General features: G+C 60.9%; 1 protein-coding gene across 2 annotated transcripts; it reads left to right on the top strand.

The window, feature by feature from the left end:
- The first annotated feature begins 1,242 nt into the window (after nt 1-1,242).
- Nucleotides 1,243-13,584, top strand: Yju2 (YJU2 splicing factor homolog). Of its 2 annotated transcripts, none has more exons than XM_026404444.2 (8): nt 1,243-2,101; nt 3,591-3,691; nt 4,790-4,934; nt 7,760-7,894; nt 8,671-8,852; nt 9,894-10,014; nt 11,475-11,592; nt 11,758-12,425. In XM_026404444.2, the coding sequence occupies exons 1-8, from the start codon at nt 2,078-2,080 to the stop codon at nt 11,868-11,870; spliced, it is 939 nt and encodes a 312-aa protein (XP_026260229.1). In that variant the 5' UTR covers nt 1,243-2,077; the 3' UTR covers nt 11,871-12,425. The 2 variants fall into 2 exon arrangements, with proteins under 2 accessions (XP_026260229.1, XP_026260228.1); XM_026404443.2 differs by lacking the exon at nt 11,758-12,425 and adding an exon at nt 12,476-13,584 and having other exon boundaries at nt 1,246-2,101.
- The last annotated feature ends 2,402 nt before the right edge of the window (nt 13,585-15,986 follow it).

The following is a 15,986-nucleotide window of genomic DNA, read 5'->3' as shown; positions in this document are numbered from 1 at the left end:
GAACCCCCCAGGCGGGGGCAGAGCTGGGCGCCTATGCAGAATGAATAGAGAGGCTGCCCGGAAGCCTGTGGGCATGGCTGGCGCTGGCCCCCAGCGAGGGCCGCCCCTGTGTCATGCCAGGGCGGAGGTGCAAAGGCAGGGGAGCATGAGGTGAGAGCGGAGGGCTACACTCTCCCCTGCTCAGCCCCCTCCCTGGGTGCCCAACCCCCTGCTGAGGGGAGGCCTGGATCCTTCCCAGCACTTGACTACGGGGACACACCGGATCTCAGCACCTCCATTCACTCAGGTAAGACCCAGAGAGGACTCAGCCCCAGGCTCTGCCCTTGAGATGAACCCGAGATGAGAAAAGTGCAGAAGGGCACAGACTCAGCAAGTCACCCTGCCCAGGGGGCCAGCTCTGAACACAGACCAGGGCCTGGGGACATCAGGGGTGGGGGGCAGACCTCTGCCTGGAATGCTTCCGCAGAATCCCTGTGGTTCAGGGCTTGTTCCACTCCCCTCCTAAGGCTGCCCAGAAGCAGGAGTCGCCAGGGAAGGGTAAACCTGAGGAGCCTACAGGGAGCCAGGCCCTGAAGGTCAGAGAAAGGGCGGGGTCTCAAAAGCCCTAGCAGACAGCCTCCCCCTCACACCCTGGCCACCAAGCGGTGGGGTCTTGGTCTCCTGGTGCCACTGGGGAGGCCGAGTCCCGGGCAGGCAGAGTAGAGCTCCAGACACCTAGCCCTCATCTCTGGGCCTGAGAACAAGGTCCCTGCCACAACCAAGAAAGCCGTGAACTTGAAAGTGCTTTTGGTTCTTCTGGGTTGACACCAGCCGTACTCAAAAGTGTGGTCAAGATGAGAGATCTTTCATTAAGTCGATGACATTTAGGGGCTGGGCGGTGGCGCCGTGGCAGAGCGCTTGCCTGGCAGGTGCGAGGTCCTGGGTCCGATTCTCAGCACCACATATAAATAAATAAAATAAAGGTCCATTGACAACTAATTGGGCTGGGGATGTGGCTCAAGCGGTAGCGCGCTCGCCTGGCATGCGAGTGGCCCGGGTTGGATCCTCAGCACCACATACCAACAAAGATGTTGTGTCCGCCGAGAACTAAAAAAATAATAAATATTAAAATTCTCTCTATCTCCCTCTCTCTTTAAAAAAAAATAATGAAAATTAAGGGGAGTTATCCTGAATTACGTGGCTGCACAAAGGCCCTTCTAAGGCAGAAGCCACGGTGGCAGCGGGAACGGGGGGCATTCGGGCACACGGCCTCTCCGTGGCCACCAGCCCTGTCCCTCCACGCCGGCCCGCCGACCACGAGGGCGCCTGCGCGACTCCACCACCAGCAGCAGCAAGTGGTCACTCGCCACGGCCACGCAGGCCGCTCCTCCGCGCTGAAGTCGCCCTTCCCACGCTTCAACGTCGCCCTGGGTCGCTTAACCCGCGCCAGGCAGCGGTCGGTGGCGGGGTCTCGGTCCACGCCGCGGCGGGAGGCGATTCTCGGCGAACAGGGCCGGGAGGCCGAACCCGGGGCCGCCGCAGAGGGCCCGCGCGCGCATGGACCCGCCGCGGCCAGAACCGCGCCGACCCAGCTCCTGCGCGTCTCGACTCCCGCCCGGACCGAACCCGGGCCCGCAGGGCGGGGGCCGCGGGCGTGGAGCGCACAGAACACCGAGCCGCCGGAGCCCGGCGCCGGGCCGGGGAGGGGGGTGGCGCGCCGAACACGCGCTACACACTTTGCCGAGTCAAAGAGTGAACGGCGGCGTCCCCGGCCCGCCACGCCGCGCCGGGACAGAACCGCAGAGCCGCTGCCGACGTCCGGAGGGCGCAGCACCTCCTCCAACTTCTCAAACCTACACAGACCCCAGAACCTTTATTTCGCGCCACCGAAGTTGGAACTCCGGAGGGAAGATAGGAGGACTCGAAGCTTGATAGGCTGCAGTCAGAGCCAATGAGAAAGGCAAGCTGTGTAGGTTGCAGTCAGTAATAGAAGCCGAAGGAAGTGACGTAAGCGGAAGTACAAGAATAGTCAGAGAAGCTCCATAAATAACGAATCTAACCCGTTGTCTGGAACTAGCGAGACGAGAAGGCGGCAAAGATGTCGGAGCGCAAAGTTTTAAACGTAAGTATTTGGCAACCAGGGCTTTCCATCTGGCGCGGGACACCGGGGGACTCCGGGGGAGGTGGACTTCCTGTAATTTCCTTTTGGAACTTTTTTCGCCCCCTTCAACGGCCTTCCGCGGGGAGGGGCTTCCGAAACTCCTCCCAATCACCGTCCTCGGGCGGTGGGCGTTCGCGAAGCCTCGCCTTCTGTGGGCGGAGCTTGCAATCATCATCCAATCCCCTCGCTAGACTGGGATTTCCGCGGGAGGAGACTGTTCTGCACCACCACGTTCGGCGAGAGCCCTGCCCCTCTTGGTGGCTCTGGCCAATCCTGTTCCTTGGAAGGGTTAGGCTTTGCCACATTGGCTCTGCTAGTGGGGGACTATCCCCAGGTCCTCAGTTCCCCCCTATCTGTTGAGGGGACATTAGAAGTCTGTTAGCCCATGTACCTACACTTCAAGACACCAGTTTTCTCCAGAGTTATGTCAACAATATCTGATTTCTGAGTAGATGAAGCAAGGAAGGTGCCGTTTCCTCCTCTGTAAAATAGGCACATTGCTCTCTGGTAGAATCTTTGCTAGGGTTCCTCGAGGTGAGGGAGACAGGGCACTCTGTGGTGCTTGAGGTTCACTAGGTGCTCACAGGAAGCGCCTTATTTTCTGATAGTGCAGTGGAGTTATTTTTATACCCAAACTGGCTATCCTATTTCTCAGCTCCATTCCTGTGCAGAAAGCAGTTACAAGAGCAGGCAGGAGGCTGCTGTCTTTAAAGTTTGCTTTCAGCTCTGTTCAGTGGTGCACGCCTATGATCCCAGCAACTTGGGAGGCTGAGGCAGGAGGAAGGCAAGTTGGAGGGCAGCCTGGGCAACTTAGCAAGATCCTGTCAAAATAAAAAGTCGAGGGGAGGGAGTGTGCACCTCAGTGGTAGAGGTCTTGCCTAGCATGTGTGAGGCCCCGGGAGCCGTTCCCCACACTGCAGAAAGGGGGGGAACCAAGGGCAAAAAGAAAGAAGAGGCTGCTTGCCAGTTTTTTCTTGGCTGGTGTCTGGGAGCTTGAATTTCGGATGGTTCCCTGATGACAGTGGCTCTCAGTACCTGTGCTGTTTATGCCAACAAGGTGGTTGGTGCTGAACCCCGGTGCTTTTGTGGGAGGCTAGAATCTTGGCACATGCTGGGCAGAAGGGGCAGCCGTGGGTCTGGGAGATTCCCTGGTAGGCTCATTTTGTGCATGTTGTCCCAACTCATCGTGGTATTCCATGCATCTTGTGACTGCTTGAAGAAGGTTCTGGAAACTTGTCTGCACCACCCACCTGACCTCCCCTCCAGGACCTTGGCTGATGGTTCTTGGAACCCTTTGGTTGATAAACCTCGGCAGTGAGGATGCCCTCTGGGGAGGACGCCCTCCAGTCCCCAGCCCTGGGATGCTCTTGCCCTGACAAGGTTCCCAGGCCCCTTACCTCTGCCCATGGCCTGCCTCCATGTCTGAAAGACACTTCCTTCCTCTCCATAGAAATACTACCCTCCAGACTTCGACCCGTCAAAGATCCCCAAACTCAAGCTCCCCAAGGACCGGCAGTACGTAGTGCGGTTGATGGCCCCGTTCAACATGAGGTGAGTGTCCTGCGGGGCCGCCCCATTCACAGAAGACGGACAGGGTGACACCTCCACAGAGCTGGCCGTCCCCGGGTGCAGCCCAGGTCCCCAGCCCAGGCTTGGACATCAACCCAGTGAGCTCTCAGCGCCTCCCTGCCCTGCCCTTTCGAGGTTCAACTCACTGACCTCTTAGAGCCCCAGCGGAATCCGCCATGTCCACCCTTAGTGCAGGTGTGAAGACACAGAGGGCTGCACCTTCATCTCAGCGGCCCCATCAGTCAGGCCTTTGCTGCCTCAGGGCCTCCTCTGCAGGAGCCACAGTCTGTCTGAAGCTGCCGTGGGCTGGCCTCACCCCACCGTGACCCACCAGCTCAGCCATCACCCTCCCACAGCACCCAGCTCTTGCCCTTTGTCCCCCTTTCAAATTACTAGATTCAGTTAACTCTGGGTCTCACAGTGTTCCCATTCCAGGGCACCTGGAATCCCAGACACCTGTCAGTCAGGACACCTGGGGGCAGTGGGATGGAGAACGTCTTCACGTGTCAGGGACGGGGTCATTTTCTGTCTCTGTTCCCTCACTGCCTCCTTCAGCAGTCTTTATCAGGCCCCGTTTGTCAGCGCCTATGTGTACACAGGTGCCGGGGACAACCCTGGGACCCACAGTCTGCGGGAAGTGGAGGTGATGGGTCACCAGGTGGATGCGCACAGGGCGCATGTGGACGTGCTCATCAGGCAGGAGAGGGAGGGCCTCTTAACTGGGGTCGGCAGAGAAATGTCAAAAGAAGCACCAGTGGAGTTGAGGGCTGGGGAAGAGGGTGTCACAGGTGTGGGAACTGCAAGCAAAGGCCCTGAGGTAGGACCAAGACGGAGGAGCTGGCAGGAAGAACAGGAGGCGGGCGTGATGGGGCTGGGAGCCCAGGGCCGTAGTGGACGGGTGGCAGGAGCTCTGTCAGCCTCTGCCTGGCGACCTGGATGTCCTTGAGCACAGGCTGACCTCCCCGGGCTGGGCGCTCCCCAAGGAGGCAGCGTGTGGACAGGGCGAGGAGAGCGGCGGGGGGCCGGGCCTGGGAGGGAAGGGGGTGGCAGTCTGCGGCAGTGCGAGTCCCGTGCCCCCAGGTGTAAGACGTGCGGAGAGTACATCTACAAGGGCAAGAAGTTCAATGCTCGCAAGGAGACGGTGCAGAACGAGGTCTACCTGGGCCTGCCCATCTTCAGGTTCTACATCAAGTGCACGCGCTGCCTGGCCGAGATCACTTTCAAGGTAGGGCCGGCCGCCGCACCTGGTCCCCCCCCCCAGGGAAACCCCTTTACAGTTCATCCCGGAAGCAGGAGGGCCTGGGGAGGGGACCACGGAGCAGCTGAGGCAGCCCAGGTGGAGTCCGGGGAGACGCTGCTGGGAGCCTCCACAGGCCGCAGAGACACACTTTGCTTTTGGTCATCACCTTAAGGATTTGGGGACAGGATGAGGAGAAATTTTTTTGGTGCTGGGGATCGAACCCAGGGCCTTGGGCAGGTGAGATGAGCGCTCCACCCCTGAGCTGTGTCCCCAGCCCTGAGGGGCACTCTTGGACACTATTTTCCATATTCTGCAGTGTCTGAGGGTTTGGCATGGTTTCTTATTGTTGTTCTTGTTTGTTTGTGTTTCTGCTGTAAGCTTTGTTTTTTTGCAATTAAATTTTTTTTTTACTTAAATGAACAAAAAGTACATTTTTAAAAATTATACGTTTTGGGGTTGGGGTTGTGGCTCAGCAGTAGAGCACTCACCTCGCATGTGCGAGACCCAGGGTTCGATCCTCAGCACCACAGAAAAATAAATAAGTGAAATAAAGGTGTTGTGTCCAACTACAACTAAAAAATAAATATTTTTAAAAAATTATACATTTTAAGCCAGGCACAGTGGTGCACTTAGCAACTCAGGAGGACTCCTGTTCTTCCACTGTCCTGAGCAACTTAGCAAGACCCTATCTCAAAATCAAAAATAAAAAGGGCTGAGGATGTGGCTCAGTGGTCAAGCATCCCTGGGTAAATCCTGGTACTAAAAAAGAGGAAAATGGATTTTAACCTGAATTCTGAAGTTCATGAATATGAACATGCGTGTGTTTTTCAAAGACCAACAGACTGTGGCCTCGACCCTTCATAACAAGACACGTGTCTTCACCCTTTATACTGACGCCCGTGTGGACGTGGGCTAAGAACAGAATCCACACAGCACTGCCTTCCTGAAAAGTCCCTGCTGTCACCCGCCACCTGCCCAGCCAGGTGCCATGCAGATGGGCAAACGCTCATGACATTTGCTTACGTGATTTTAAAAAATGTTTCTAGGCCGGTCAGGCTCCGTGGCCCACTTCTGCAGTTACTGCCACTCGGGGCTGAGGCAGGGCAGGGCGCGTGGCTCAGACACAGAGCGCTTGCCTGGATTTAGTCCCCAGGGTGCCAAAGGAATTTTTTTTCTAGGCACGTGTGCACACACACACACACACACACACACACACACACATACGGGTCACGCTCTTCCTCGATACTTGTAGATCACAGAAAAGTCATGAAGGTAGCCCGGGCAGCTCCTGTCCCCCCGCTGCCCCAGTGTCAGCATCTCCCATGGCCGCGGTACATCTGTCCCACTCAGATACCAACAGCGGAATGTCACCGTTTGCCAAGTAGGACCTCCGGCGTGGATCCCAGCGTTCAGCTCCGGGTCTGATCCCGGAGGCCGGGGGCACGCTGTATTCATACCTGGGGTATGACTTTTAACCAAGGACCAAGTGTCTCACACAGCCACACAGAGAAGGAGAGGGCACACATGGGTGAAGGTCTGAAGGTGGGTTTGCAGAGGTGCGGAGGCCGTGGAGTGGAGGCAGAGGGTGAAGAGGACAGGTGGGGGGTTCAGAGGGAGCTGGGCCTGTCTGCAGACGGGATGGAGCCTGAAGGGAAGAACCAGGCCCGCCAAGCCACAGGGCAGGAAGAGGGACAAGGATGGGTAAAGGGGGGTCTCAGGAGATGGTGAGGAGTCGGTGGAAGGCGGCAGAGAAACAACACAGACAGAAGTGAAGGTGCCGAATCCCCGTCTTTACTTGTGAAGTTAATCAAACACTCTTCATCTTGGCAGGCTCACAGTACTTTGTGGTTACAAAACAGGAATCATGATTCAAAGAAACAAAATATTACGTAGCTACAATTAGATAAGAAGAATGTATCTTGGCTTATGCATAAGCCAGCATTTTTCCTTTAAGTTTGCGTTTTGCTTTGAGCTGTTTCTGCTTAGCTAACTTTTAATAATAGAAAGGTCCTGGACTATTGGCCTACACCTTGACTATTCTTTCTTGACTTACTGACTAGAAGTGGCGCCACAGTTATGGCAAGTGGTTAGCTTGAAAAGAGAGGCTACTAATTTTAATCAAACAAGAGTAAGAGCACAAACCATTGTGCACAGGAACAAGAACAAGTTGCCCAGTACCAAGCACTAATCTCTCTTCTTAACATTAATTCTTTTTTTTTTTAATATTTATTTTTTTTAGATGTAGATGGACACAACACAATGCTTTTTTTTTTTTGGCGGACACAACATCTTTGTTGGTATGTGGTGCTGAAGATCCAACCCGGGCCGCACACGTGCCAGGCGAGCGCGCTACCGCTTGAGCCACATCCCCAGCCCCAACATTAATTCTTCTCTAGATTTTAATTTAATTTCTCAAAAACTTCCCTGACTGTTTTTCCTACAGGGGGTTTCTCATTAAACATTAACTATTTACGTTCCACAGCTGAATCCTTGCACTTAGAGCAAACACATCTATTCTTAGAAGTAGTTGCATTAATTGGGAAAGTCACATTTTTTCCTTCAAACTTAATGGTCATATGAGAAGTCGCAACTAGACTTACTAAAGGAATACAGAAACAAACCAGCCCGTTCCCAGAAACATGCTGCGCTCCTCCAGAGGATGGACGCCCTGCGCCATCCACCTCAGTAGGCCTTGCCTTTGCGGGAGTCAGGGGAGGGCGCAGCAGAGGGGGAAGAGTTGAGCCCCTGAGCGGGGAGCAGCCTGTTCTGCCCGCCTGGTGCCCTGGCACCCAGACTCCTGCTCCTCCCAGACAGACCCTGAAAACACCGACTACACCATGGAGCACGGGGCCACGCGGAACTTCCAGGCGGAGAAGCTCCTGGAGGAGGAGGAGAAGCGGGTGCAGAAGGAGAGGGAGGACGAGGAGCTGAACAACCCCATGAAGGTGGGCGCGCTGCGCGGGGCGGGGCCGGGTGGTGGCCGAGCGGCCTGCTGATCCCCGCCCTCCGCTTGGGCCTGGGCTGTGGGGAGGAAGGAGCCTCCTCCCTCGGCCTGGGGCCTGTCACTGTGCACAGCTGCCCTGGCCCAGGGGCTCTCCAGGGGCACTTGGTCTGCCACCCGCCCCTCTAATCGAGTCTGGACAGGACAACTCGGAGCAGCACGGAGGTCACCAGGGGGAAAGCAAGCAGGTGGCCTCTGGGAGCCAGGAAGGCCAGAAGAGGAAGGGGCACAGGCCTCCGCCCCGGAGGGGTCCCTGCAGTGGGGCTGGGCCTGCAGCCTCAGCAGCCAGGGAGGCCCGTGAGATGACCAGGGCACTCCCGACCCCCGGCCAGGAGGCCAGGAGGCAGTGCTGCTGGAGCCCAAGTTACCCGGCAGGGGAGAAGAGGACAGGTGCTTCCCGGGGCCGTCAGGCCACTCAGGCTCTGGGACCTCGGGAAGCCATGTGTGCGCTCTGGGCCTCTGGGTGCTCGTGCGTCAGGCTGTTCTGTCCCTGCTTTGGGGAGGTTGGGCACCTTGGCCCAGACCCTGGAGCAGGTGCCGGTTGTCCTGGACCCACTGCCCTCAAGGAAGGTGCCAGGCTGGACCCGGCTTCTCTGGGGCCGGCTGTGGCGGTCACTCCCCAAGCCTCAGGGTTCCCACGGACCTGAGGGGCCCTCCTGAGTGGAGGGGCGCCCAGGGTGGTGGCCAGGCTGGGCGTGGCCTTGACGCCGGGTGCCGCAGGTGCTGGAGAACCGCACCAAGGACTCCAAGCTGGAGATGGAGGTGCTGGAGAACCTGCAGGAGCTGAAGGAGCTCAACCAGCGCCAGGCGCACGTGGACTTCGAGGCCATGCTGCGGCAGCACCGCCTGTCGGAGGAGGAGCGGCGGCGGCGGCAGCAGGAGGAGGACGAGCAGGAGACCGCGTGAGTGGCCGCCCGTGCCCCCAGCACCCCCGTTCCTGGGGCCACCGTCCCTCATGGTCTGTCACGGCATCTGTCCTGGGGTCCTCGAGCCCACTGTGATCTGCCGTCCCCTGGGGTCCCCAGGCTCAGCACCGGGTGTCCGGGGCCGTGGGTTTGGTTTTCTTGTGGGATTGTCTCCCGTGCTGGGCAGGCGCTGGCCACCGAGCCACACCCTCGGCTGTGGTGTTGGGTGGCAGGTCCCAGAGCAGAGCCACCTGCTGGAGACGGCGCGGGGACTGGGGAGCCCAGGCAGGGCTCCGGGAGTCTTCCAGGGGCACTCAGGCCACCCGGGTTCCCCACAGTGAGCCGTGGTGGCAGAGCAGAGGTCACTGTGGGCTGGCAGAGACCCTTTCTTGTCCTGGGGAGTCACACAGGTCCCCAAGGCCCCCCAGGCCCCCCACATCCCCCAGGCCCCCCTAGGCCCCCCAGGTCCTCCCTCAGGCCCCTCAGGCTCCCCAGCAGCCAGGCTCCAGGGAGAGCAGCGCGGAGCAGGAACTGCACCCAGGGTTAGGCCCAGCACCCCGTGGGGAGGGGAGCCCCAGCCGTATTCTGGGGTCACAGCTGCAGGCCTCCCGGGTCAGTGCCTGACCCCTGACCACCATGCTGGTCAGTCCTGTCCTGTAGCTGTGTCCCTGTCCCCCTGGGCCTTGGGTGGGGTCAGAGCACAGCAGGGCTTGGTGGCACCTGGGGCAGGCAGTGGTCACTCTGCCACAGCCAGCTACTTACCTGGCACTTGCCCCCTGCCTGGCCTTGGCAGTTGCTGTGGCCGTCAGCAGGTCCAGGGCTGAGGCCAGTGTCCAGGCAGTCCCGAATAGTCCCCAACCAGGGCTGCAGCCCAGACGCGCTGGCCTCAGCGTCCAGACACCTGGCCACTCACCCCTCAGGGAGCGGGGGTCTCAACACGTGGTGTGCCCTTGCCAGTCCGGCAGGGACGGTAGGGCCCTGGCAGGGGGTCCTGGCCGAGTCCCCTGCGGAGCACCCCCAGCCCTGGCCTTCCCGCAGGGCCTTGCTGGAGGAAGCGCGGAGGCAACGGCTGCTGGAGGACTCGGACTCTGAGGACGAGGCCAAGCCCGCCCCGCCCCGGCCCGTGCTGCGGCCCCAGCCCACCGCCATCCTGCACGAGGTGAGCCCCAGGCCCCCTGCCGCAGTGCTGCAGGGACGGGGGGCGGGACAGGGAGCCCGGGCAGCTGGGCAGCCCTGGAAGGCTGGGCAGCTGGCGCTGCTGCTGCTCCGGCCACCTCAGGCCCTGTGCCATGCGCCAGCTGTTGCTGAAACCGGGTGACGAGGGGTGGGTCGCTGTCCCCCCTGCTGAGCCTGGGAAGCTCGGGCAGGGCAGAGTGGACACTGAGGTTGCTTCTGGTCGCAAGCCAGTGCCCTGGGCGGTCAGGACTTCTGGGCAGCTCTGCTGGCCCTGCTGAGCCATTCAGGGGCTCAGGCTCCCGGCGGCTCCTGGAGTGTGTCTTGGAGCAGCTGTGCCTGTCCAGGTGGCCCAGGTGGCCCAGGTGGCCCGTGGCACCACTTGCAGCTGAGGGGAAGCAGGGGATGGGGGTTCCCGCAGACCCGGGTGTGGCCCACCATGGCCCCCCACATCCCCCTGGACCAGGACATGGTTGAGTCTTGCTGCGAGGGAGGCTGGGAGGAGGCTGGCTAGCTGACCGGGCTGACCGCACCGCTAACTGGACAGGAGGGAAGAACAGAGCTTGGTGGGCAGCCAGGTCCAGCGCTAGCCACTGGGCAGACCTCAGGTGACAGCAGTTCCAACTGCGCGGACATTTGCTTCTCCCCCCTCACACCCAGGAGGCCCTGGGTTTGCCCAGCACAGAAGGTCAGAGAGCTCTGGCCCCTGCTGCTGGCCCCTGCTGTTGCCCACCCACCGCCACCGCCCAGGGCCTGGGGTCCTGCTCCTGCAGCCCCTCCCCTCTGCTCCCCCTCCTCGTCCCTCAGGGTCCCTCTGCACCACCAATGCCCCCAGCACCTCTGGGAGTGCTGCCCCGCTGCCCGCCTCGGGGGACGGTGCTGGGCACACCTGAGCTGGACGTCTGCCTGTCCAGCACCCCTCACTGTCCCGCCCGCAGGGCCTCAGTCCCATGGTTGCCAGTTCTGTTTAAACACACGGGGACAGGGCCCGGGGGGGTGGGGTGAAGAGTCCTGCTGAGCCCCTCTCTGCCCCGTCCCAGGCAGGGCCTCTGATTCCCCTGGACCCTCAGACATGGTGACTGGCGCCCAGGGAGGGGCAGGAACCTGTGGGGGCAGTGGACCAGCGTGGCGACAGGACCTAGCCGCCCACGGGGCCGGGCAGACAGCTAACAGCCAACCGGGGCGTGGGCACTCGGGCCTCCGAGAGACACTCGACGGGTCTTGAGGGACGAGTCGGAGCTCGCCAGGGCAGGAGGAGGGAAGGGGCGTCAGGGAGGAGTGGGCGCGAAGCCCAGGTGCCAACGGGGTGTGAGGGGAGGAGGCGCAGGACGCCACTCCCAGCCTCGGGCCACGGCTCGCCAGGTGACAGCAGGGCAGGGGCTGGGCAGGGAGCCCAGAGAGGGACTGGACTGGGGCAGGCCACTCACGAGTCCCGTCACCCCACAGGCCCCGAAGGCCAAGAGGAAGGCAGAGAGCGCGGGCAGGGCCCAGCTGTCGGGCCTGGTCGTGGTGAAGAAGACGAAGACGGCCGCGGCAGGGAGCACGGGGCAGGGCCCCAGCCCAGGTGAGGTCCCCAGAGCTGGGTGCAGTGCCTCCCGCCGCCCCGGTCGGCAGCAGTGCCCTTATGGTTCTAGAAGCTTCATGTGGGGTGGGGCGCGGCCTGTCCCCCACCGGGGCCAGTTACTGGACCAGGGGAGAAGGGCTGGGGCTCATTTTTCTTTAATTACAGATGGAAGTGGCCCCTCAAGGCCCAAGGCCCCGGCTGCTGTGGCTCCCGCGGGCCTGGCCGGCCTCCCTCCCTGCACCTCACACACAAGATCCAAGTCACACAGCAGCTTATAGATAAGCCCCGTGGCCCGCCACCCCTGTCTTCAGATGTCACGGTCCCCTGCGGACCCCTGGCAGGTGTTCACGGCTGCATGGCCCCCAGCCCACATCAGCTCTGAGGTGGAGAATGGTGGGTGAGACGGGTCACGGGGCTGAGCCACCTGGCTGCCCACCCCGGCCTCCCGCCTGCTTACCTGGCCTGCGCCAAGGGACCCCCACCCGCCTCTTTCCTGTCCTTTAAAATTCAAGCAGAAATGTGGCACGGCTGGCAGGAAGATGGTGGGCACTCCCTGGTGGGACGTCCAGGCGCCATGAGCCACTGTGGCCAGTCCCATGTTGCCCCTTCAGCCAGATGTGCAGGGGGCCTCACCTGGAGCCGCACAGCAGGGTGGACGGTGGGCCCGGTCCCTGCCCGCTCTGTCACAGCGGCTCAACTTGGACATGGAGCCGTCTCCACTCAGCAGTGCTTCACCTGCCAGGGAGGTGTCCATGGGCCACAGGCCGGAGGCCAGGTGGCTGAGTCCCCTCCAGGCGCCCTCCACAGGCTGGGCCACTCCACCTGTCCCTGAGCCTCACCAGACTCTCAGGACTGTGGGGCTGAGCCTCTCCTGTCCCCACAGGTGCCCCGGAGAGCAAGAAGACCGCAGACCCCGCACCCCACACGCCTGGCACCTCCTCCCTGAGCCAGCTGGGCACGTACGGGGACAGTGGGGACAGCGACAGCAGCAACTGAGAGCCCCACCCAGGCCCAGGGCATCGCAGGTCTCGGTGCGGCCCTCCGAGGCGGGAGCTGCTCATGGTCTGGGCTGGAGGCTCCACACGACCTGGGCCACGGGCAGCAGCAGCAGCGTCAACCCAGGCCGAGGGCCAGCGAGGCTGCGGGGGACTCGGTTTCTCTGCCGCCTGCAGCGGCCCTGCAGCACCTCCGGGTTCCTTCCCACCTGCAGGGTCCAGGGTTGAGCTCCTGCAAGCCCAGTGCCCGCAGCCTCCTGGCCTGAGGGCAGCCGTGTTCTGGGATGGGGGCGTCCTTCCCTACTTGGCTCCATCCCTCGCCCCATAGAACTATCTAGAACCAATAAAAGGGCCTTGCCGCACTGGCCGGCACCTTCTCTCTGCCAGGATCCAGCAGGGTTTGGGGTGGCCCTGGGCTCCACGGGCCCCGCCTACCACAGTTGGTGCCCGGATCCCTTGTCTGTTCCTTTGCTGTTGAGGTCGGGCCCTTTATAAAGAATTTGTTTGGTTCACAGTCCCCGAGGCTTGGCTCTGGCAAGGGCCACCGTAACCGCGTTGCCTAGCGTGTGGCATCACATGTGGCAGGAGTGGGTGCCAGAGGGACAGGTCACACGGTGAGCTGGGAGCAGAGCTGGGGAGGCCCGGCTCACCCTGGGGTGGCCCAGGTCTGGGAGACAGCAGTTCCTTCCAGGGACCGCCCTGTGACCAGCCACCTCCACCTTCCCTGCTCAGGACGCTCCCCACACATGAGCCACACCCAATCACAGCAGCATCCCTCCTGGGGACAGGTGGCTGCCTGCTGGGGTGGGCCGTCCCCCTGTGCAGGTGTCTCTGGGACCCTCGGAGGTGGGACTGCAGGCGGGAGGAGGTGCGTGCTGGTGGCTGGGGCGCCCCAGGGTAGAGGGGCTGGGAGGAGCGGTGCTGGCGGGCCCGGGAGGCCCCAGGTTCATCCCAGCACCCAAAAATAAGTAAATAGAAAAGGGGGAGAGGAGGGGGCCAGGGTTAGGGTGTGGCTTAGGGACGTCTCAGGGTTGGGCAAGGCCTGGGGCTGGCCCTGTCCCAATGTGACCTCATAAAGGGGGATTTGGAGCCAGGCGCAGTGGCCACCCCTGCCACCCCGGCTACTCAGGAGGAGGAGGAGGAGGAGGAGGATGGCAAGTTGGCAGCCAGGCTGGGGGCTCAGTGGTGGAGCACCCCGGGTCCCCCCACCCCGTACCAAAAAAAAGGAACTTGGACAGCAGGTGGGGGGGCGGGGGGGGACCCTGAGGGGCCCTGGGCTCCCAGAGCCTGGGGGGGCATGAAGGACCCACTGGGTTCCAAGGGAGCCCACCCTGCTGGCCTCCACAGAGGGTAGCAGAAATGGGTCCCATGAGGTGCTCGAGGATGGGCGGAGGCCTCCCTGGGGGACACCTGGCCTTTCCCTTGTCTGTGGCCTCCTGGCCCTCATGTGCGTGTTCCTCACATGGCCATCTCCACCTCTGTCCCCCTCTTCTGAAGACTCTTGAAAATGGAGACCATCAGGAAGGACTTCCAGAGGATGGTTTGTGTTGCACTAACCGGGAACGGGCTCCCTCGGGGACGGAGGGGCAGGGCCCTAGAGAGGGGACTTAGCACAGCAGTGCAAAGGGCCTGGGGCAGGACCAGCCAGTGGAGCAGAGGAGCCCAGTGAGCTGGGAAGGCTCCGTGGCCTGTGTCTGCCCGGAGCCCGCGTCCTCTGGTTGTGTGGGTGGCTGTACTTGGGGCCTGGTGGCAGCACTGTGCGGCTGATACCTGGCACAGCACGTGCTGGAGGCTGACGTGACCTGCCAAGGTTCCTCATCCCCTGGGTACCGCTCGTCAGAGGGAGGAGCTGCACCCTCCTGAGGCGGGCTGCCTTGGGGACCAGCTGGGGCCCTTGGGGGCAGTGAGGTCCCTTGGAGACTGGGTATGGGACTTGGAGCTTCTTGATGGCAGCCCCTGGAGACCCTGAGCAGGCCGCCTGGCCAGGCCCGTCAGGGTTCCCGGCTTCCAGAGCAGGAGGTGGGGCGCTGCTTGGTGCCCAGTTGGGGGCCTGTGTCCTGGCCGCAGTGGGTCACTAGCGTGATGGCTGGCCCTAGCTCTGAGTGAACAGCTCTCCTCCTCGGGGGCAGCCCGATGTCCCCAATTCTCTGGCTCTAGGAGCAGCTACTGGGAGACCCACCCCCTTCTCCAGCGCCTGGGTGGCCTCACGCAGACGGGCACATGGCTGGGGCACACTGCCTGGCGTTTGGGGGACGCGTTCTGGGAGGTGGGGTCTCCCTCCTGTGACTTTTCCCGGTGGAGGCTGAGCCTCGAGGCCTCAGCCAGGCTCCGGAGGGGAAGCCCGGGAGGAAGGGCCGCCTGAGACCCTCCCTCGGGTCAGGGGCTGAAGCACCTCTATGGGAGGATGTCCCTTGCTGGGACAGGGCCCTGACATCCCAGACTCCTTTCAGGCTGATTCTGCAAGTGAGCGCCCTTCAAGGAGGACGGAGGGACGGTCCCTGAATGATTAGGGGACAGGGGGTGGCAAAGCAGCTCTGCAGATGGCTCCCTGGGAAGGCGCTCCAGGACCAGCCAGAGCTCCCTGACAAGGCCCCAGGTGACAGCGGCAGCTGGTGACAGTCATTGGATGTGCTTGTCTTCTGCATTCAGCAATGTTTAGCAGCTTCACGTGGCTGCGGGGAGGGCTTGGCGCACCAGAGAGCAGCCCAGCTCCAGAGGGTAGCTGCCAGCAGCTTCCACACACCACCGCCTCTCCCCCACGCCCCCCGCCTCTCCCCCACGCCCCCCGCCTCTCCCCCACGCCCATTGGCCAGCCTTTCCCAGGCCCTTGCTCTAAACTACCCTTTTGCCTAAATTCTCTTGTTTTCCTGGCGCTGGGGACTGAACCCAGAGGTAGCCCACCACTGAGCCACTCCCAGACCTTTTTTGTTTTTTGAGACAGTCTTGCTATGCTGCTGAGGCTGGCCTCAAGTTTGTGAACCTCCTGCCTCAGCCTCCTGAGTTACAGGGATTGTAGGTGTGCACCCCTGCACCTGGCTTCTCTGGTTTCTTTTGATTCATTCACACTTAACTTTTGCCAAGTTCATGGAGCATCTATTACTATTATTTATCTAGCAGCACCAAATTTTAATCTGACCACATTCTAAACTGCAAAATAAAAAAAAAATAGAAACAATACATATGAAAATGTAGTATAGTGGAGTTAATATAAAAATAAGGATTTTGTGTGACGTATTCTATTACATTAGGTACAATAATAAAATATAAGTCAAATAAATGCAAACTGCAACCACAGGCCAAATCTGGCCCTTGGTCTGTCTTTATAAATAAAGTTTTATTGACAGCCTGACCTGCCTACTTGTGTGCTCCTTCTTCCTGCCCCTCCGACCCCCTGAGAGC

Source organism: Urocitellus parryii, chromosome 3 (genome assembly GCF_045843805.1).
Source record: "Urocitellus parryii isolate mUroPar1 chromosome 3, mUroPar1.hap1, whole genome shotgun sequence".
NCBI lineage: Eukaryota > Metazoa > Chordata > Mammalia > Rodentia > Sciuridae > Urocitellus > Urocitellus parryii.
This window is presented reverse-complemented; position numbering and strand designations above follow the sequence as displayed.

Excerpts from the sequence above, each read along its gene's own strand:
- Yju2 (XM_026404443.2), top strand. The coding sequence starts at position 2,078 with ATGTCGGAGCGCAAAGTTTTAAAC. Across the intron at positions 8,853-9,893 it reads GAGGACGAGCAGGAGACCGC|GGCCTTGCTGGAGGAAGCGC; the intron begins GTGAGTGGCCGC and ends GCCTTCCCGCAG. Across the intron at positions 11,593-12,475 it reads GGGGCAGGGCCCCAGCCCAG|GTGCCCCGGAGAGCAAGAAG; the intron begins GTGAGGTCCCCA and ends CTGTCCCCACAG.